Genomic DNA, 22,539 nt, shown 5'->3' with positions numbered 1-22,539 from the left:
AATACGTGTGTGTGTGTATATATAGGTATGTGTGTGTGTATGTGTGTGTCTACACACACACTTCAAAGAAGAAAATTTTCCTTGCCTGTATATATGTTTATGTTCTGTCAAATATAAACATTATATCATAAATGGTGGGATAAACTATGGGGTATAATTACAAGAAATAGGAGTAAATCAGAAAAGAGGAATGTATATTCATGCATTCTATAATTATTGATGTTGTTGGTGTTTTTAATGTATTCCTATATTCCCTAGGAGATCCAGTTGACAAGATAGAGCTTTATTTTGTGCTGTGCAAACTCAGATCAAATAAATTCCTGCCATCCTGCTCAGAGCTGTATGATAAACATCAGCCTTAGCCACGTGCAATCAGCTTTCAGTTTATCGAGGTGTAAATAGTAATTATGAATATTCAGATGTGCTCACCATTTAGAAAAACAAAAATAAGCTGTTGCCTTTTCAGGTTTTCCTGAGACTCAGTGTCTGCCTCATAGGCTCACAGCTAATACCTGCACAACTACTAAGCTCCTTACTCACACTTATTTTCCTTTCCTCCTTCCTGTGAGTGAAAACCAGAAGGGGCTAGGACCACTTGTTAATCTATTTGCTGCAGTTTCACATAGAAAGCAGGGTATAAGTCCCTACTTCTTACCTTAGCTCCTCATTCCCACTCCACAGTAAAATTCTGCATCACTTGAAACACCCTCTGCAAAACTCAAGCGTGGTTGGGCTTCACACCATATGAGAGAAATGGCTTGGGTAAAAATAAATATAAAAAAATATATATAGCTGTTTTCTAACCAGATCACTGCAGTAATCCAGCACCTCAGCCTCCAACAGGGGGACAGGGAAAAATATCCAGAAGCAGGGAATGCCAAGATGGTGAAGGAAACATACACTGGGTAAACCACGCCACAGATGCTGTGCTAGTTATGCAAGGAATCGCTCAGGACCGGTTCCCTCAGGCATCCAGCCCCCTGGATCTCAGTCATCCCTCAGGCTGACTTAATCCTTAGGTGCAGAGCCTTCCTACCCAGCTACTACCTTCCAAGGCAGAAGAGAGGCTATGAGAAAAAAAGGGAGGGGGGGGGGGGGGGGAAAAACTATACTAAAAAAAAAACCACAGCACTTAAAAAAATCACTGACAAAAATCTTTAAAAGAAATTTCTGCAAGGAGAATAGGAAAAAAAATTGGAAGGGATTATTCTTTTTCCAGCAACATCCCCGACTTCTTTTTGAACAAAGGCAGAGAAAGAAGGACATCAGGCTGCGCAGAGCCAGACACAGGCCTGTAAATCCTGGGAAAGAGCATGCTGCCGCATAACCACAGCATGGGACAGGAGCGCACGAGCTGAGCCAGCAGCTGCTACTGGAGGTGAGGTGAGGGAGCTCGAGGCTGAACTCTTCCAAAATCCACCTGTTCTCTGAAGGACTCAAGATTTAAGACCTGATTTCAAGGTGTGGAGCAACCCTAGCTTCTCACCGAGTCAGTGGGAGCGCTGGATGCTCAGGAACGGGCAGGAGCTCAGCATCTGTGTGTCCACTTTTAAGACCGCAAGAAAATTTGTTGTGCTGTATTTCATTTCTGCGTGCCTTCAGGTTGCAAGCGTGGTGGGCAAGGAACTGCCCCTTTCCCAGCATAAATCCCATCTACGAGTCATATTTACAGGCCTTAAGTATCGTGCTTTATTCAGTGAGTTTTTTCCATTGCATGGATTTTAGGACATGGTTAAAGGTGTGAATTGATTGATTACAATCATTAATGATTACTCAAAACTGCTAGGTGTGGCCAAGAGTTTACAAACACAGGCACTAAGATCCTCCCGATTTGCTAACTTTAGTCCGAAGTTCTGCCTCTTGCCTACCAACAACCTTACCTTGAGCGGGGCTGGATTAAAGCACATTAACATCTCCTGCCTAAAATACCAGTGTATGGAGTTATGGGATTACATATCAGTCTAACCTCTAATTAAAGAAATGAAATTGCTTGTGGTTAGTTGCAATACAAAGCCAAAACTGTGAAGCAGATGCAACCTAAATGAAAAGAAAAAAACCCAAAACCCCCAAACCAACCAACTTGCTTGGGTTCAAAAACAGTCTTAGAAGAGCAACAGCTTCACACAGGACGGGCTCGCTTTGCCTCCCGTTGGGATGTCAGCTCCCGGGAGGGTGGGCACCTACACCCTGAGCCTTCTCTGCGTGCAGGAGGAGTCCAGCGGGCCCCTTGTCACGCTTGTCCGTGGGGACAAGGACGAGGTAAAGGCTGCGGGGGAAGCCGGAGCCTCTTGCTGGGGCTGCTGCTGGTGCTCAGAGGGTGCAGCCAAGGGTGCCGCCCCGAGCTCAGGCCACGACTGGCACAACTCTGCCGGCTCCCCAGCACAACTCCCCGGTGCCCGCGGGCCCGGTTACGCCGCAGCGGTGGTGCCAGGGCGATGCCCTGCAGGGCGGCGCAGACCCAGCCACCGGGGCCGCGGGCTGCCCATCCCCGCGCCGCGGCTTGCCGTGGCTGTTCCGTGGCTGCGGAGCGAGGCCTGCGGGACGGGACGGGCACCCCTCCGGGGCGGAGGGGAGGGGAAAAACAGAATAAGGAAGGAAAAAATGAGAGCCCGTCTCCCGAAAAGCCCGGCGGTGAGTCACGGCGGGCGGGGAGGCGGCGGGGCCGCGGGGGGGGCGCGGCGGGGAGCGCGGCGGCGCCCCCTGGCGGCAGCGGGCGGGGCGGGCGGCGGCGGCCGCGGTTGTCACATGTCGGAAAGTCCCCGGCGCTGCCGGTGGAAATCCCCGGTGGGGTTTTTTTTTTGTTGTGTGGTTGTTCTTTTTTTTTTTTTTTTTTTTTTTTTTTTGGCGCTTTCTGAAACAGAAAGGGAAAAAAAACAAGAGGCTCGACTCAGCCCTTCATTCCGCAGCGGCGGCGGCGGCGGCGGCAGCTCCGGCGGGGAGGGGGCGGCGGAGGGAAGGGAGCCCCGGCTCGGCGGGGCTTGATGGCTCCCGAGCTCGGCTGCGTCCCACCGCCCCAGCCCCGCTGCTGAGCAGGAGTTACCGGCGGCATCGAGCGGAGGAGGAGCCCGCCGGCGGAGGGGTGAGCGGGGCTGCGGGCACGGCGGGGCGGCGGAGCCCGGAGCCCGGCCGGCGGGGCTGCGCTGGGCTTGCTTTGGGCGCTTGCCGCTGCTGGGGAGGGGAGGTGGTCTGCTTGGAGCTCCTTCTCCTGCAGAGCTGGCAGGTGGCGGCAGCGGCTGCGGCTGCCACCTTGCACAGGCTTGCTGCCAGCAGACCGGTAAGTTTGGGAACCGAGCCGTGTGAGGCAGCCCCGCGGTGTATGAACACCCCCCATCCTCATCCTCCCGGCCAGGAGTGCCAGTATGCTTAGCTCCGTACCGAGCGCTCAGACAAAGACCCAGGCATAGGATTCCCTGGGCGCTGAAGGTGTACGCAGCGTGTTTATTTTACTATTGGCTTAGCACTTTACGGGGAAGAGTTTATTGTTGCCGTCTTTCAGATAGAGGACAGAAAATTAAAATAACTTGATGAAGTTAGTTTAATGAAGGCAGATCTCAGAACACTATTCAGCTTTCCCGAGCCCAGCATCCTCGGTACTACATGTTCAGAAAGGATGCTGCCTCAGTAGCTATTTAATCACTCTTTACAGCTCTTCTTTTCTGAGAATTCATAGTCATTACACGTCAAAAGGGTACAGCAGTGTAGCGTACAGTAAAGCACACTACAGTGTAAACTAATATAGTTGTAGCTGAGCTTTCTGTTCTTTAAATCTCTAGCTTAGGTGGCTACTGAGTTCTGTTTGCTTCATCACGTTGCTTTTGAAAATAAGGGTTGCTCAGCTTTTGCCTTAATTGACATTTAATGACCATAAATAGCACAGACAGTAGTTTCCATGTGCGGAGGGGAAAATATGCCTGTAGAATATAATATTGAATAATACAGTTTCAGTAAATGCTTCTGTAAACTCAGTACTTTTTGTTACTTAAAGCTGGAAATAACCGTTTCAAGGGTCCATGCCGGTAGTTCTCAATCATGTGATTAGTCTTTATTCATGTAAAAAGATCCCATTGAGTCAATGGCTCTGCTTACATAAAAGTAAGGAATTCAGTATTTTGGTCATCTCAGAGCAAAGTATAGTTGTGGTTATTAACCAGATTAATAAGGGGCTATTTATATTTAATTTCTGAAATCATCCATACATTTCAATGTAGGATTACATAAATAGCACATATAAAACTATAGTGGTGGGGGAGCAGATGAGAAAATGTGTTATTTCCATTTTAAGGCTGTGTGTTGGTGGGGGAATGATAAGAATATGCCATCTTTATTAGCTAAAGGAAAGCTTTTCTGCGTGTTGCAAGATGTGACAGCTCTGAGCCCTGACCCTGGTGCTCTTAGAGGAGCAGAGGAAGCGCGGTGTGAATGACATTGCCCGGACTGAGCAGAAAGGACTTTGCAGCATCTCGTGTTTCACCTGCCTCTATTTAGGGCTTGACAGGATGTCCGCTGGGTCTCTCGATCAGCTGGTTCTTGGAGAAGTTATAGAGAGCAGCTCTTGGCAGCAGGAGTTTGAGGTTGCCTCTTACCCTGGCAGGGTCCTTTCCAGCGCTCCAGCTGGGCGGCTGGTGGTGGATGTCACCAATGGAAGTGTCTGGGTGAAGAGGAGAGAGCAGCTGGTTCTCTGAGAGGATGGGTGTGCTTAAGTCCTTCTGCGCAAGGTGGGGGTCTTCTGCCTCCACACACCTGGGAGTCCCTTCCCGGTCAGGTTGTAGTCCTTCTTCTCTCCCTGGCCCTCCAGACTCCCATCTCCATGAGAAAACTTCCTAATAGTGGCATAAACAAGTTTTCAGTTGCTTCTTGTCTCCCTGTACTTGGCAAGGTATATATCTAGACCTTGATATATATACTTACGGCTTGATATTTGTCCCTAGATTCATAACCACAATGATAAGCTCTCCTAACGTGACCAGCTGTAGTCTAAACATGTTAGGCATGCGTACCTTTATTTGTCTTAATAGAAATTTTGCTTTGTTTTTAAACAGAGCAGTAATGTACGTGGACAGCGTCTCCATGTAAAAATAGGTTGTTGGTGCTGTTACTGTAGCGCACGGGAGTTTTGAGGGATGTGGTCCCTACATTTGGCTCTAGCTAGCCACAGAGTTAGTGTGCTCTGAATAAGTATTTCAGAGAGTATAGACAGTTTGAGGTTATGGGGTTTTTCTGTTCTTCCTGCTGTAGCCCATGAGGCCAGAGGTACTGAAGAAAGGGATGCAGGGCAGCAAACACTGCATGTCCCACTGTGGAAAAATATTGGGGTTTTTGAGCCAAGTGGAAATGCTTTTTCAGCTATGTTGACTTACCGCTGAGTAATAGCAGCACTGCAGTCTGCACCCCCACACGCGGCACAAGCACCTCTCTTAAGTAGCTCTGCTGCTCACAAAATATAAGGAGCTGCAAGAAGAGTAACATAAGTCTGTCCCTGAGTACTTGCTCTGCAACAAATTCCTCATTTGCCATCTTCAGCCACTGTAAGTATGGGACAGATACTAGCATGACATGTAATTCTTGGGGATCTTTTTGTACTGTACCAAGCATCACTTCTCAGAATGTACGGACTGCAGAAATCTGAAATGGTCATTATATGCTTTTTTTGGCATGTCATCAAAGCAAGAGCTTGAAATGCGCTGAAAGTTCAGCAAGTTCATGTGGGATTACATTGTGCAATTATCAATTAGTCAGGTTTCCAGGATAATTTTCCCTTCCCTTGATCTTGCCTTCTTTTATCCTTACTTTGATTTAAATGGGTTTTGGTTTGTTTTTTTCTGGGGGGGGAACGATGATGCAATTTCCTTAGTTACAAATAAATTCTCTTTAATATCTCACTAAGTGATAGCAATAAATGATTGGACTGAGCTGGTCAGTGTCTACATCTGAGTAACATAGAGAGGCTGGTGGAGATGAGCTTTAAAAAACATCCTCTATATAAGGCTCAGTGGACTGCATCCACTCTGTGCTCATTTTAGGCAAAACTGCAACCAGAATCCTGCCCCTGAAAGTGCCTTCTCAATCTCTGCAGAAGTGATAGCGCTGTGATGCAAGGACATTAACATGCCAATAAAAGGATCTTTTTTCATTTCAGATGTCTTCTAGAAATATGGCTGGCCAACACATCCTTCCTCAAGCTTTGTATCAGAGCAATATGCTGAAAGCCATGAAGATTAGAGAGAGGACACCTGAAGATCTGGTCAAACCCCCCAGTGGAATAATTCACCACTTCAGGACTATGCACAGATACACCATAGAAATGTTCAGAATGTGCCAGTTTTGTCCTCAGTTTCGGGAAACACTTCAGAAGGCCCTGACTGACCAGGCCACCCAGACATCACTGGAGCGCCAGAGGAAGCTCAACTGGTGCATGGAAGTTCGGAGACTTGTCCCTTTGAAGACTAATGGTAAGTTATGAGCAGGTCTTTGCACTCGCATTAAAATGGGTAATATGAATGTAGCACCTTTATTAATAGCATCTGAGTTCACATTACTGAAACAGAAGCGCACAGCTTTTAAAAAGCAGTGCCTTTTAATCTTAGTTTTGTAAACTAAAATTCTTTCCACATGATGTAATGTCCTGAGGCTGTAGCAGTCCCCTGCCCATATCACAGTATTATGAATAGCTGGAAAATTTCGCAGATATTTTCATAATATCAGTAACCTGTGGCACATCAGAGTAAAATACCAGGGAGGAACCTTGACTTGCAACCCATCGCCTTTCCATGAATCCAACTCTGCAATGTGTCGGTTGCCTTGTCGGAAGTGCCAAATGGCCATAATGCCAGGCAAGAGGAGACTTCAGATGCTTTGAGTGACGGGCATGCATTCCCATGTATATATAGCAGAAGTTAATATCCTGCCATAAGCCCTGCCATTGTAGCTGGCAGGCAAGGTTCACTTGCTGATCCAGCTTTAACAGCGGTGCCGGCGGGAACGTCCTGGACGTGGAGCCTCTGGGAACCTGACCTCGCTGGCCCTGGAGTCAGTGCCCCGCACCCAGCCGGCTCCCTCATCCTCAGCTACCTGCTGGGGTTTCCCAGCTCTTGCCCTCCCTCAGGGCTCACCAGTAACTCCTGTGAATGACAGCCATCTTTGTGCAACGTAAAGTTTGCAGGGCCCTTCTCTGTCAAGGGTCAGTGCTGGTTTTAGGACTTGGCTTTTGGGTTACTTTGTGCGTATTGCATCGAGTGCTGTAAATTAAAAGGTACAGTAGTAGTGCAAAGAGTTCCTGAATAGGGTACATGTGTCCGCAGTCTTGAGCAGGAACCTTTTGCACATGACTGTAAGAGTCGCTTGGCATTTCACATTCAGTGGAGGAAAGATTTGGTAATGGCTATGACTTACGGTCATGCAGCTGCAAACTTGGACTCAGGATTCCCTACAGTACAGATTGCTCCAAACTGGGAAGGTAGACTGGGACAGTGAGGACTCCAAGTACATGGAAAATGCATATTCTTTGCTCAAGGAGCAGATGACACTGCTTATAGAAACACTGGGTGTGGCGGACCTCCAGCCTCATTGAAGTCCTTATGTTATGTTCTGTGGATGCTTCTTTTCATATCTGTTTATATACACATTGCCCTTATCTTACCAGTCCACATTCTTCCTATCCCAAGTTCTACCATACTTCTCAGTCTGATCGTACGTGCCCATGTTGTGCAAAAGATGTAAAAACAGAACCGCCATGTAGATGTTGTGACCTAGAAAAGCCTAATCCTAATGTGTGTCTCTGTAACTGTCACAGAGGCACTGACTTTTTCATCAGCTTTTGCACGTGCGTAAAATTCTCATGACTGTAATTAGGCTGTGCACGGAGATCGTGTAGTCTTGAACTCCCAGAAGGACTGGACTTGCCGCTAGGGCAGGCAGCAGTTTGCAGGTTCTGGGAAGGTAAGGTCACTCCAAGTGCTGCATCTTCAAAACATTACCCCAGGAGACACACTGTAACAGATTTACTAGGAAAATGGACTACGTGCATAATTTTTGCCCAGGGCAAAGAGCAACAGTTTTGGAATCCCCCATCTCCTGTTAAAGGAGTCCTGCAGGGGTTAACACTGCCCGGACAGCCCCTTGTTGCTGACAAGGCTGTATTCAGCAACTGTGACCTCTTGCGTTGTCTCATGACTGTCAGCCAGTGTTACAAATGGGAACAATTTGTGGACTGGTGACTTGGATCCCATCCGTGAGCAGGCGTACCGATATACAAGATGCTGAAATATTAGGGCAGGTTGATGGAAGGTAAAGTAAGGGCTCGGTTTGTGGTCCCCCATACCACACGCAGCCAATGAACTTGGCTTCAGTTCAGTGCTTTAAGGTCGTTAAGTGCATGTGTAGAAGGAGTGGCTTTGGGAACCTGTGGTTTATGCAAAGTAGTCGCAGCAAAGGGACCTTTGCAGGAGAGAGAAGGTAGACTGGACTGAAGGAGAGGATCCCTGAAAGAAGGGACAGAAGCCTGGAGAAACCCTGTATTATCCCAGAAAATAAGATGATTTTTGTTTTTCCTCTCCCATGTGACATGAGTAATACTTTAAAAAGCATTTAGCTGCTTAACCCATAGATGTGGGAGGAATATGCTAGTTTTCAGTCAATGGTGGGCTTTCTTCAGAAAATTCTGGGTTTTTTTCTAATGAAGGTTTTAATCATTGAAAACAGAGAAAGTATTTCCTATAGGATCTTTCAATGAGTATTTTACCTAATATGTACATGAGTTTGTGGAGTGGTGGGGGTTTTTTCAATTAAAAAAGCTCTTTTGAATCACCTCAAATTTCTTTGCAGACATGCGAATGGAGGATAGAAGGAAAGCAGTAGGAGGTATAAAAATCGAAACTGTTTTTTTTTAAAAAAAAAATTTAAAAATTCCAGCATCTATTGGTTGTAGAGATTTCACTTGTATAATGAATCGGCATTCATTCCAGCTCGCCCAGCCACACCCCCCGGGAAAGTCCGAGGGAGGCTTCCCTGCTCAGCCCTGCGCACCGCAGAACAAAAAGTACAACTGTTGCTCAATTGCTAGTCAAATGGCGCAGGGGAATTCCAAGTGCTGTGTAAGGAATTTTGGGCAGCGCTTCTCAATAAAGAACTGAAAGTGAGCTCTCAGAGAGAGAGAGAGGGAAAAAAAAAATCTTATCTTTGCTCTAGATTTTGCAAAGGGAAAATTTTAATGGGATTAATATGTCATCTTTCTTGGTCAGAAGGAAACCCAGTCAGTTTTTCTGTCTTATATGTTCCCTGATTTTTGAGCTCAGGTAAGCAGCCTGCAGACTTGAAATAAGCTTTGCAAGACAGCAATCAGAGACCAGAAGGCCGTTGCGGGAACCTGATACGCAGAGTCCATAGCAATTTATGAAGTGTTAAGTAGATTTCAAATTATATCTTTTTTCAGGATCTGAGGTCTGTTGTAGTTTTTTCTCTGCAGTTTCGTAGAAAAAGTAGTAAAAGTGTTCATAAATGGTGTACTTGAGCTCATAAGGCATGTGGCAAGCTGGGTTTGTCTTTTGTGGGTGTTCTTTGGGTGAGGTTTTTTTCCACATGAGAAAAATCTAGTAGCTTTACCATGGTTGGTGTCCTCTCTTCCAAGGAAATTGCTCTGGTTTCTTAGCATTTGGTGAATCTGTTTACCAACAGCAGTTAACACCAGACCTAGTTTTGAATCTGAGGATATGACAGTAATGATTCTTGATCCCTTGAAAAGGAGACATCCCCTTTTGAAGAACATGGCTAGAGATAGAATTTGAAACGCAGCCACAGGCATACTTTGTCACACCTTTTAATTAAGTTAGTTAACTCTTTTGATTCTCGGTTTCATCCCCTCTAAAATTGCAGAACATCGCTTTTCTTCCTACCTGTAGAGAAAAGAGGACTTTTTCAATGCAAGGAGTATGCCTAAATGAAAATCAAATCATTATGTTTTTTGTTTATTTAGTTTTAATTTTGTATTTTAGAAAAACAAGCCTCTAAATAAAACTGTTAACAGCACAGCATACTATCAGTTCTGAGAGGAAGGCAAGAGCTGTTCCTACAATTGCTTTACATAAATCACCTACTCTTCCCTTTCTGTCTCTTTTATTTATTTATTTATTTTTAATTACAACACCTCCATCAAGCACAGTCAAGTGTTAAGCCTTTCAATGCAGTGCTCATCAGGGAATGTGAGGCTTGGTGTTACTATAGTATTTTTTTAGTGGTTTGCATTTTCTCTACTCTGTGCTACCAGGTGTATATTTGTATAAACACTGTTGAGGGACATTTACACATTCTTTTGTAAGTTTACTTTGTTGTGTTTAAAAGCTATTTCAGCTGTGTTTGATACTTGCAGTTGACCCCAAAATTTAGTTCATGATATCAGTCAAAGTTAAGGAAGATAGGTAAGGGGCAGGCTACCCACTGTTGCTGAATGACAGCTTAACACCAACCGGTGAAGGGAGAAAACCAGCAGAGAAGGGACTTTCTTCCTTTCTATCTCTGAGCAGAGAGCTCATAGCTGTGGTCTTCTTGTTAAAACCCTTCGGTCGGAGGCTTAGAGGGAAGTGCACAAGGAATATGGCTATGCAGAGCATAGTTCTACATCCCGTGCACTTGTGGGGTTTTATTTAAGTAGCCATTTAAATATAATGTACTCTTTCTTCTTTTGCAGGTGATGGAAATTGCCTCATGCATGCTGCATCACAGTACATGTGGGGTATTGAAGATATAGACCTCGTCTTAAGAAAAACATTGTTTAGCGCACTCAGGGAGATTGACACACGGAACTTCAAGCTCCGCTGGCAGCGGGAAGCTATTAAATCCCAGGAGTTTGTAGAAACGGGACTCCGCTATGATACCCGGGTAAGGTGGCCTGAGGGAATCATGCTGTTTTCCAAGTGCTCGTCAGCGTTGCCTTGCTGATTTCGTTTGCTTTTTGGCTTCATGGATTCCGCCCTTAGTGAAGACCAGAAATAGTCTTCCTTCGGAGGAAATGGGAAAATATGGTTATTTTGAGCACTGTTGTGCTGCAGTTGGTTCCTGACCTCCGTGTCTTTGAACTGTTGCTGATGGATGTTTCTTTCCTCAGAACTGGGAGGAGGAGTGGGAATACCTCATTGAAATGACCTCCCCAGAAACATCTGGGGCTCGAAACAGGCTTCCATATAATGCACTGGAAGAAATCCATATCTTCATCCTTGCTAACATCCTCAGAAGGCCAGTCATTGTCCTTGCAGGTGAGTTGCCCAGACAGTCATCTCACCATGTTTACTCTGCTGTGTTAGTAATCTTACTTCGATAATAGTTGTTTTCAGGTAGATGCATTTCAGAACAGGGCATTTTCAACAGTTGTTCTAAAACACCCAGAATATGTTTTGTCTTGCCTGTAGCGCATACTTATTTGTGTTTATTTGTGTTTTCTTTTTCTTCCTTATGCAGATAAAGTGGTGAGAAGTTTAGAGTCAGGGTCCAGTTTTGCTCCTCTGAATGTTGGTGGTATTTACTTGCCTCTCCTTTGGCCAGCTGAAGAATGCTACAGATACCCAATTGTGCTCGGCTATGACAATATGCATTTTACACCACTAGTGACACTGAAGGACAGCGGGCCAGGTATTTTTGAAGTACCTTGTTTGGTATTTACATAGCTTCTTCAATATCATCATGCTGATAAAGCATAAAAAATATAATCTGGTTTAGATTTACACTTCAAAAGTTACAATAAATGTAAAATATTCCTTTGGAACATGTGCTTAAAATGTGAGCAGAAACAGTTTTGACTGTGAATCTGAATAGAAACTAAAGGTTGTCTTCAAAATGCTGGGTGAAAGAGGAGTACGACTCACCTGCTTGCAGGCTGGGATCAGTCAAAGGGTAGCTTCTGCTTCATTGTGTTCTGGCCTCCTTTCCATGGGACATCATAAGAGAAGAAGCTTTGAAGGACATGGTCTCATAGTACCACTGCATGGCAGGCATAATGAGATATATGCTTTGCTGGTTATAATGCATCTCTTCTGAACGGATAGCAGTTCTCCACGGCATCATCCCGTGGAAAGGTATAACAAGCTAAGATCTACAGTGCTGCCCACACAAAGAAGAACATTGCTGTGGGGACATTAAAACTCCTATGGGATGGGGCTAGGTTTGTGGTGCAGACATGTCCGTGTCCTCCCTGACTGACTGTTTAGAAACCAGTTGCTCTGGCCAGCCATTCTCCTCTCTCTCTGAAATTCAGCAGCAGTGGTGACATCTGCCTGGTAATATATATATATGCTAACCCATCTTGTTTCCCCACAGAAATCCGGGCTGTCCCTCTGGTCACCAGTGAACGAGGCAGATTTGAGGACTTGAGCGTGCACTTTCTGACGGACGCAGAGGAGAGGGAGAAAGAGCAGCTGCTAAAAGACTACTTGATAGTGATAGAAATTCCAGTGCAAGGCTGGGATCATGGTACAACTCATCTAATTAATGCTGCAAAGTGAGCATCATTCCTGTTTCCTCAAAGTTATGTTGTTTACAGTGGTGGGAGGAGTCGGGCAGCTCAGTGCATTCCTTCAGTCTTTCCTTCCTTCCACAGTAGCACACATGTTTACCCTCTGCAATACGAAATAACGGCATTACTGCTGACATGCTTTGAAGTGGTATGAGCTCGAGCCAGTCTCAAATTTAAAGGCGAAAACGTCTTTAGACTTAGCAGACTGAAACTAATATTTTAGAGTAGTAAACCCAATGGATTAGTTTCATTGACTTTTAGGTTACACAACAGCGGGGCTGAAAAGTGGTTAAACTTGGGAAGTAGTTAGACCGAACTCTTGCGCTTTATGTAAGGGCACATTGCATAAAGGGCAGTTGGTGTAATTTTGGCTGCCCTAAGGAAAGTGCTTGGCAGTATGTTCTTAGCGCAGATGCCTTGAGACCCTGGGATGTTGCAGTGCGGCAGTAGGCAGGAAGCTGTGGCCTGTGGAGGAACAGGCTCCTGCGCTCATCCCCCTGATGGTTGAGCATCAATAATGTGCAGGGGGCAGCTAGTGGCACCCATCTGCTTCTTGCTTTTAGGGGATGTTGGCAGCGGTGTCCACCCAGCCCCTTCGTGAATGTGGGAGGGAAGCGACTCCCTGTATCCACTGTCTTTGCTTCCATTACCACACAGGGAGGTATCTTTATGCTGTTGGGTAGTTCTGGTTTAGGAGCCTTGAAAACTGGAAGTCCTCCTGCCCAAAGGATATATGCGTACGTAAAAGGTAGCAATCGAGCTTCCCTAGTCCCACTGCACGGATGTGTTCTTGAGTGTTACCAGTAATGCTAGCTCCTCATCCTTCCAACTGTGGCATGGTGAAGCTCCAGTGTGGGGTTTTCCCTATGGTCGGGGGTAGAGTAGGGATGATGTGACGGATGCTAGCGTTATACACACCGCACTGAAGCCCTGTAGTTTGTTTGAAGAATTCCGCTGGTAGATACAGACCAAACAGGGCAAACCAGGAGCAGATTTCATGATAAACTGTATCATGAAATGCTGAGCCCACTGTAGGAAAGGCTTGTTCTTAGCGTGGGATGGTGAAGAGAGGGGTCTTCCACTCTAACCTTCATTCAGCTGAGCACTGGCCTTCAGAGGACTTCAGGATTTGGGGGACTTTTCACTTCTGAGAGATTATACATATTCTTTGTGCAAACAGCTCTCACACAGAAAACCCTCGCCTAGAAAATCCTTTTAAGAATGCTTCTGTTTAGCATTGTGTCAGACCATTTCTTTAGATCTGAAAGTCTCCATTTGACATCACTGAACACCTGCTTTTAAAATTATTTCCATTTACAGCAACAGTTTAACATCCTGGATCTTCTAGCTGAGTAATATGGATGTGCATTAAATCTACATTTCCTCCCCGTGTTGCTTGTATTTGCCTCCACCTCCACCATCTGCCCTTTTCAACCACTGATGCAATCTTTCTTTTTTGGCTGTCAGGTTAGATGAAGGCAACCTACCCAAAGAAATAAACCTTGTGGAAGATTACTTTCAACTGGTACAACATGAGTACAAGAAGTGGCAGGAGAACACTGAACCTGCTAGAAGAGAGACTTGCTCCAGGAACAGACAGGAACTGTCTTTTTCCCAGCTCTCCCTCTTACAGGTGAAATGTGAAACGCCAAACTGCCCTTTCTACATGTCTGTGAACACCCAGCCCTACTGCCACGAGTGCTTTGAGCGGAGGTCCCAGGGAAGCAAAGGAAGAAAACAGACCTCCAAAGCAGCACCCGAGAAACTGAAGGCAGCTGGGTCGGGCTCCTCCCGTGGGGATGTTTGTGAACCTGGGGGATGGACATCCGAAGGGCCTGTAACAGGGCCGCGCTCTGCACCTCCGACTGCTCCGAGCCTTTTCCTATACAGCGAGACCACGGCCATGAAATGCAGAACACCAGACTGCCCCTTTACATTGAATGTGCAACACAATGGGCTTTGCGAACGCTGCTACAACTCCAGACAGCGTGGGCCTTGCAACAACTTGGATGACCGGAGACATTTAGACTATGCCACATGCAAGGTGTGCTGTCAGAAGGCCAACAGGACCTTCAATGGCATTTGCAGCACTTGCTTCAAAAGGTCTACAGAGTGCTCCTCAAATGGCAGCCCTACTTTCCTACCCACGTGCCACCAGCGATCAACGTCTGACCCATCCCAGATCTCACAGAGCCTCCTCCAGCACTCGTGCCATCAGGCTCCCAACAGCTGCGGCGAGGAGTCCCCGCCACCAGTGCTGCCTCCCGAGGAGAAGAGGGGAGGTAACCTCTGCAGGAAACCTGGCTGCAAGTTTTTTGGGACATCACAGAATGAGGGATTTTGCACGCTGTGTTTCTTTGAGTACAGGGAAAACCATGGTAAGTGGAGATGGGGTGAGCTTTGGCACACCTTGGCTGCAGATTGGCCTCCTTGAGCTATGAAGCTCTGCATGCTCTAGGTGCTAAAAGGGCAGGGGTGACAGAAACAGTGTGGAGCAGAAGCAGCAGTCTGAGGAGAAGGTGCTTTTTTGGCCATTATTATCCCATAAAGGGGCACATGATAACAGTGTGGCAAATCTGTGAGATCTCTTGTAAAACTTCCCATCGGCTTTCATGGAAGCAAAACTAGCTCAAGAGGGGGTGAGTTTTGATCCTTCCCCACCATCCACTGCAGTCATGGTTTGGCATGGATTTTCTTCACAGCTAGACGAGTTGTAGGAGTCAGTGAAGGAAATGCTATTGTATTGATGCTACTGAAAAACAGTTATGTTAGCAAGGCTTTTAAAAAGCTTGGGATGAATTTGAAGATCCTTATCTGTTCTGGATGTAACAGGTATAACACTCTGCAGGAACTACTGAAGTTGCCTTGATAAGCATAGCAAGTAGAAGTTGACTGTAGATAATGTGCTTGTATTTTGGAGTAACTTAGGGGTGTATTGTTATAATCTACCTTGAAATCTTTCTTGGTACTATCATGTGCGTGCACGCACCTGTGTGCATGTGTGTTTAAAGGCAGGCTTTCAAAAAGGTAATAGTCTGTGAATAAATCACAGCATGAAATCTTCATCTTTCGTGCTGCTGCTTTGTTACTCAGGCAAAGAGCCCTTGGGTATGGAGGGTGGAAGGCACATGTAAGAGAGAATTATTGCTTATCTCTTAAAACTGTTTCGTTGCTGACAAGTCTGCCAATGCTGCGCTTTCCACATACTTTCAAATTAGGGAACTTCTATGCCAGTTCGCAACAGCTTATTTTCCACCATTGTTCACAATGAAAAAATTTTCCTTCTGATTGTGGAATATGTAAGATTGCTTCATGAGACTAAAAAGCATAGACACTTTTTCCCATTAAGCTCTGTGCCACTGTACTTCCACTACCCGTTGCGCCTGAAATGGGGGAGGCCAAGAGGGAAGTGCTGGGGTAGATCACGGATTACATGCTGAATCCAAAGGAGAAGAGGAGAAGTTCCCCTTGACTTCATTGGGATCTAGTTTTCCCACCGAGGGCAAGTTTTTCCCAAATCAGCTGTTCCAACAACTTCTCATATGAAAATCAGGCTGTATTAGCTCCTTTATTTATGTAACATGGAGGAAAGTGCATCATCTGGGGGGTCTCAGGATTGTCCAAAACCCATGTTTGAGGCTAGTAGATTCTTTTTTTTCATTTTTATTTTTTTCTTTTTAAACTGGGGAGCTTTTCATAGTTGCTTTGGGTCATCAGATCTATTGGGCACATTCAAACTCCCCCTGTCCTTACTTCGCATTACAGACAGTGCTTTGCTACGCCACCAGAGGAGATCTCAGAGGAAGTCCTCGGCAGCGGGTCAGCCGGGGACCTCCGCTGCCACCTTCCGTAACACAGTGTCGTGCCAGTGGCGCGACTGTGGCACCCTGGGCAGCACGATGCTTGAAGGGTACTGCCAGAACTGCTTCATTAAAGCCCAGAACCAGCGATTTCAGGAAGCCAGGAGGACAGAAGAACAGCTGGTGAGACAGCCAGAAGTAAGTGTGAACTTCTCAAAATCTTCCTCTTGTTTAGTGCTGCACATTTTTCTCTTGTGTGAACAACTCAGGATGCGTACTAGAAAATCCTCAAATGACTGCATCCTAAGTTATCGTGGAAAGGCAAGTGTAGAGTAGCCCATGATTTTTTCCTGATGCAACTGAGCAGCACTCTTAAAAGTCATTCTCAGTTTAGGGTTATCATATGTTCAACTTTACCTCAGCTGGGATTTCACCAGCAATTTCAGTGGAAGCAATTGGACCAACAGTGGGTTTGTTTGCTGAGCAGGGAGAGATTTTCATTCTTGCCCTTAGAGCTATGCAACTGCATTGAGGGATTTAGTCCTCTTCGTGTTGCCTTTTTCATTGAGCCCATTACAGATTTTCTTCGTTCCAGATTTTTTTTTTTTAATTTGGTTTGTTTTGACCCTTGTAGAATTGAGAGTTACCAAAGATAAAAAACATTTTTTTCAAAGAAATGACAGCATTCGTTATTTTCTTTGGTAAAGCCCAACTTGGCTCTTGGTATTTTCAGAAGCATGTGCCTGCAACAGCCCCCAGTGGTTACCTATACAAACCATTAGCAGAGTTGAAAGCAAATGAAAAGCCTCTTGTGCTGCCAGTGTGGCAACTGACTGTGTGTTTTAACGTTTTTCAAGAGAACAGAACAGCACAGAGATTTGCAGCGAACAGCGTCAAGTTGCCAGAAGAGACAGTGTGCTGTGGCTTCATGTAGAAACAACCTGGCCTGCAGAAGCGATGACTTGTGCCAGGAGTGCCAGCGCCTCAGTCAGCTTGCGCCATCGGGGAGCGCCAGGGACCCAGCTTCAGAGGAGCCCCCAAAGCAACGCTGCCGAGCCCCTGCTTGTGATCACTATGGCAATGCCAAGTGCAACGGCTACTGCAATGAATGCTACCAGTTCAAACAGATCTATGGCTAGCAGAGGGGAGGAGTTGGTAAAGAAGAAGAAAGCAATACCAGCTACTTCCTTCACTGAAATGGTGCTATGTCCAAAACACTTAACAGTCCCGGGAGTAGGAGGGCAGGGGGAAATATAAGCTGTCTGCTCGTGTTCGTGTTTATTCCCAAGAATGGGAATAAATGTCTACTTCCTCTAAACACTGCATATGGGGGGGACTGCTGAGAAGGGCAAGTTGCCTTCTGCACGGAGCTGTCATTCATGACTAAGCTTCTACAATGCCATATTTAATTCTTGGACTTCCCAGGAGGAAGTGTGAAGCATTTGAATCCAAAGAACTTCCCAGTTCTGCCTCTGTAGAGTAGCCACGGCTACTCTTGGAGGTGCAGGAGCTCCTTGTGCTTGCATACATCAGTCAGAGGCACACCTTTCCTGAGGGGGATCCCCCAGGACAGGCTGATGCAACTTGCAGTTCGTGACTGAAGAAACTTATTTTGAGTTGCCCATGTCCTTGCTGTTGTTCTTACAGAGCTTGTCAAGGTGGGAGCTCCCGCAGGCGTTCAGGATGTTGACAGCGAGTGGTTCTGTGTTTGCAGAGCCCTCAGCAAACTGCAGCCAGAAACAAGACCAGCAGTGGTCTGCTCCTTTAACATGCTTAACCTAACCGGCATTTAGATCCTTTCCTGAATCCCAAGGCACCTGGAAAGACAGGTGATTACAGAAACAGCTTTCATGAGCATATCCATGTGATGGGAGAACTGAATCCTGCCATTCCCCACTCATATGGAAGGAATTGCCTCCAACAGGCAGAACAACCCCAAAGCCCTTTGTCTTTGGCTTCAGTTCTGAAACCAGAGCAACTCTCTTCTCTTGCGTTGTAACTGTCAGGAATTTGTGTGCTGTTGTTCGTACCCTCCCTCCCCATTTCTCTCGTACTTCTTTCTGTTATCCTTAATGTGGTTCTGTTATCGTGCAACCAACTTGGAGCTCGTTAACGGAGTGCTTTAGGGTTGAGATTTTACTCCTGGAGTTCACGTATCCACTTCTTAATCTGTAATACTTTCTTTAGCAACCTTGCCTTTACCATTGTGCCTGGTACTCTCTTCTCCTTTCACACCTTTTAAGATTTCAGCATCTGTTTTGCTGCTATGATTTTGGAGGTGATACCTCTTCTAAGTTGTTTCTAAAGTTTAGAATCTTTTTCTAGTTATTAAAAAGCAGTTTATAAAAAGGAAAAAAAAATGAATAACTAATGACTTATTTCTGTTAAATTTTATATATTTTTGTGAACCTTAATGTGAACATATGTTTTATTAAAATATTTATATTATTTGAAACAATGCAACTTGAAATTTGCACAGCTAGGGGTTTTTTTTACGTATATTCACTCTTGTGTTGAAAGTTACAAACTTAAATGTATAATTGCAAAGCATTCTCTGATATAAAGAAATAAATTATTGAAGGATTGAATTTGCTATTTTATATTGGTGAGAAAGAGCACAGTTGAGCATGGGACACCCCCTGAAGAAAGTATTTCTGCTCAGGACCACCATGCAGCATGTTACCAAGTGCTCCCTTGTTCAGATGATGCAGCCAAGCACTTTGAGGAGGTCATAACTTGCTGTCTCTGCGCACTCCCACCTTACGTCATTGTCCTCTCAGGAAGAGCTCTTGGTAGCATCGGAGACCCGTGCAGTCAGTGTGCGTAAGGAGTTGGCTCCTGTGGGTGCAGAGCATCTTCAGCCCCCAGAACTATGGGTGTGGGAAAGTAAGGATGGTCAGGACCAGGCTGCAAGAGAAGCTAAGATTAGACTAACTTGACTCTGCTTTCTTCATTCATCCATCATTTATGCTAGGGATTCCCAACCAATGTGCTTGAGTGCCACCTGGGGAGGTGGTGATGGCAGCACATGATCCCCACCTCTGCCCAGCCATGCACACAGCCCCAGAGGCACAGGCCAGCCCTACCACCTCCCCTCACCAGGGGCAGCAGGGAAGCCCCTCGCCTTTTGGTCCTGGCACCTGGGTTGCTCAATAGCTCCTGAAAAGTAAGCTGCCAGCTGCTACTTGAAAAAGTACTGGAAAGCGGTGTTTTCTTCTCATCCCAGGCTCAGCCTAAGCCAGCCCCACTGCCAGGGGCTTTCTGCACTGTAACGCTCCCTCAGTGTGGCATGGGGATGCCTGTACCGGCACTCAGGTGTTTCAGACCTCTGCCTAAACAGGCAATATTGCACACTACCATGGCTTCTTGGTGTTGCCCATGACCCGAAGGAAAAAAATGAGTCGGTGCTGCAAACATCCCTGTGCAGTCAGGAAAGAGGACCCTTTCCTAAGAGGCTTACCTCTCCAGATCAGCTGCTCTCTATCCTGATTAACGCTTTAATCCCTTCTGGCTGTTCAGGAGCACACCTCAGCATATGCTTCAGTGCTGTCCCAGTCGAAACCATGTAGATGTATAGTTCCTGAGTACTTTTGCCACAGGTTAGCTAGTCCTTGTAATTCATTCAGCTCTCTAGCCCCTGTTCCTGGATGCCTGTCTGCTTTCCTCACACCCACTGCTCTCCTTGCAGTTTAGCCCAGCTCCCTCTGGACCTATGTACCCCGTTTTCAGAGCATACAACCCAGAAGTCAGCCTACTCCCCCCAGAGCAGAGCCTTCTGGATCTACGAGCCCCATCTATACAGCATACTCCTCTTTTTCAAAATCTGGCTCTCTGCTTATCCATATCCTCCTTCCCCTTTCATTACAACTCATGCAACTCACATGTCCGCCCGATTCATTGAATTCTGCACAAGGCAGACACCTCGGTGCTGAAAGAGCAGGCAAAGACTGGGAGGGATGTCTCCACCAGGAGATGGAGACTGCTTATGGCATCCAGCCTCTGCAGCCATCAGCCCCTGCGCGCTGAAAAGGCAGAGCCTCCATCATGGCACCTTCACTGTCAGGAGGTTGGTTAACTCCAGTTGCTGTTAACTGCAACTTCTGCACAGAGGAAGGATTTCAGATTAAACGCCCCAGATCCCACTAATTTTTCTCTGCTGCTTTCTGGGCCCATTACTCATAACCCTAAAGTCACATGAGGCTTGTCTCATTCTGAAGGTCCTATGTAAATGAGTGCCCAACCTGTCTCTTGTGATTTCCTTGTGTGGGAACATTAAAGCTAGTAGGGCCTTTTTTTTAAAATACTCTGGTATTTCCCTAATGTCCTTAGGGGATTTTGACCGTCTGATGCTTTCTGCTCTGTGCCGAGACACCTCTGCAAGTTCATGTATTTTTTTCCTTCCCGTTCTGCAAGAGAGAACTTTTATTTGGATTCTCCCTTTTTGTGACCACTTCTGGAAGGCTCTTTGCTAAGATGCAAATCCTTCATAGACAGAGATTCTTTTCGTAGTAGAAAGGCAAAACTAATATGAAACAATTGGCTTAATGACCACTTGCGTTGCACTGGAATTGCTTATAATACAGTGCAGGAAGGGATTGCTGCACAGGCTGTGCTTACACATTCATTTTGTTTGGGGAAGGGATACTTTTAGCTGATTACAGTAATTCCTGACTGGGAAGATGCATGATCTGAGTATTATCTATCTTTCTGGATTTCTCAGGGATCTAATCACTATACTAATAGATAACTTATGATACAGAAAAGAAGAAAGCACTTACTAAATTTTTAGTGTAGAGAGAACATCAGTTTATCTTTTGATACCTCAGTGCTCTGTTCAGCAAGCCTTTGGTGTGATCTGAATTACTAGGCCACTTAACAGGGCTGGGAGCACGAAGCAGCATGTATTGTTAGATCAAAACACTTACATCAAGCTGCTCACCTAAGTGTGTATCCCAGGAGCCCCAGGCAGGACTCAGTGCGGTCGGCAGTTTGCAGGGAAAGCAAGAACGGAGAGTCCCTGCTGTTACAGTCTTAGGCACAGGCTGCGATGTTCTACATTTGCACAGAAGGTAAGGCATCCTATTTACAGCCTGTGAGCCATCTGCCCATGCTTTCTTCCTGCACTTGTTCGGCCCCATCCCCATCCCACACAGTACTTCCTCCTCGCCCCGCAGGGAGGAAGAGTTACGTGCAGATGCAGGGGACCCGCAGTCTGCAGTGCTACTCCTTTGCTGCAGGCAGACCTCACGGACAAACCGTGTCTCTCTGAGGTAGTTATCAAGAAGTGGTTATTTAAGTAAGGATATCTTATTTGATTAGCCGTTCATGAGTTGCTTGCCATGCAACTGGGTGTACAGATTCCAGCTGACCCGCCAGCAGCCTGGAGCAAGTGGAATGCAATAAATGGAAATGAAAAACATTGGTCTGAGTTAGTGTAAATGTAAGAGCGGCTTCAAATTTACTTTTTATGTGCTTAATTGATTCACAAGTGATAGCCATTTTGCCAGCTTCTTTCATTCTGATGTCCCTGCACATGCTACAGACTGTCCTAATCTGTACCACCCCATTCCTCAGAAGTGTCCAAAGTCAGTTAAATCATCTGTATCTGACCTTTACACTGACAGTGATAGGCACAGGAGACAAGATGGTTCAGTGATTAGGATACACAGAAAAAAAAAGACCCCCATCATGATACCAAAGTTCTTAGGATATGCTAACTTGTCTTTCCCACCTGGGACTGGGACACTTTAAGTTCCTCTTCTGAACAGGCACAGTGGGGTCTTCTAAGCTGCTATGTCAGGGAGGTAGTTCACCTACTGAAGAAAAAAAAAAAATCTTAACCTGCTCATCCCTAGCTGTGTTTAGGAGGCAATGAGTGGGCAGGGATATCTGGTAGGGCCAGACCTGGTAGTTTAGATGCTGGTAGGCTGATGCTTTGTTTGAGAGTCCTGCTGAGACTCTGGCACCAGGAAGGCCGCTGAGCACCTCTGCAGTGTGGAAATTGGGACACAGACTTACCAGAGAGGTCCTCAGTACCTGGGGATTTTACTGACAGAGGGGCTGAAGGACTTCAGGCAGTATTTGAGGGGGCCTGTGAAGATTTCAGTAGCGTTGAGATGTTGGATATATGTGTTTCGGATATAAATCTCAAAAAATTCATGCTGAGCACAACTTTATGCACTTGGGGGCATGAGGCCACAGTGCATGACATTAGCTTGTGCATTCAATCTGTACAAAATAAGT

The 22,539-nt window shown here is 46.0% G+C and overlaps 1 protein-coding gene across 1 annotated transcript; it reads left to right on the top strand.

The window, feature by feature from the left end:
- The first annotated feature begins 6,150 nt into the window (after window positions 1-6,150).
- TNFAIP3 (TNF alpha induced protein 3) lies at window positions 6,151-17,464 on the top strand. Its single transcript, XM_009485722.2, has 8 exons — window positions 6,151-6,449; window positions 10,679-10,869; window positions 11,096-11,243; window positions 11,446-11,616; window positions 12,301-12,481; window positions 13,964-14,878; window positions 16,290-16,479; window positions 17,154-17,464. Exons 1-8 carry the CDS (start codon window positions 6,152-6,154, stop codon window positions 17,433-17,435), a joined length of 2,376 nt encoding a protein of 791 aa, XP_009483997.1. The 5' UTR covers window position 6,151; the 3' UTR covers window positions 17,436-17,464.
- Window positions 17,465-22,539: the final 5,075 nt, after the last annotated feature.

The sequence above is a fragment of the Pelecanus crispus genome, chromosome 3 (assembly GCF_030463565.1).
Source record: "Pelecanus crispus isolate bPelCri1 chromosome 3, bPelCri1.pri, whole genome shotgun sequence".
In the NCBI taxonomy this organism is placed as follows: domain Eukaryota; kingdom Metazoa; phylum Chordata; class Aves; order Pelecaniformes; family Pelecanidae; genus Pelecanus; species Pelecanus crispus.
Note: the sequence above shows the minus strand (reverse complement) of the source record. Positions and strands in the feature narration are given on the sequence as shown.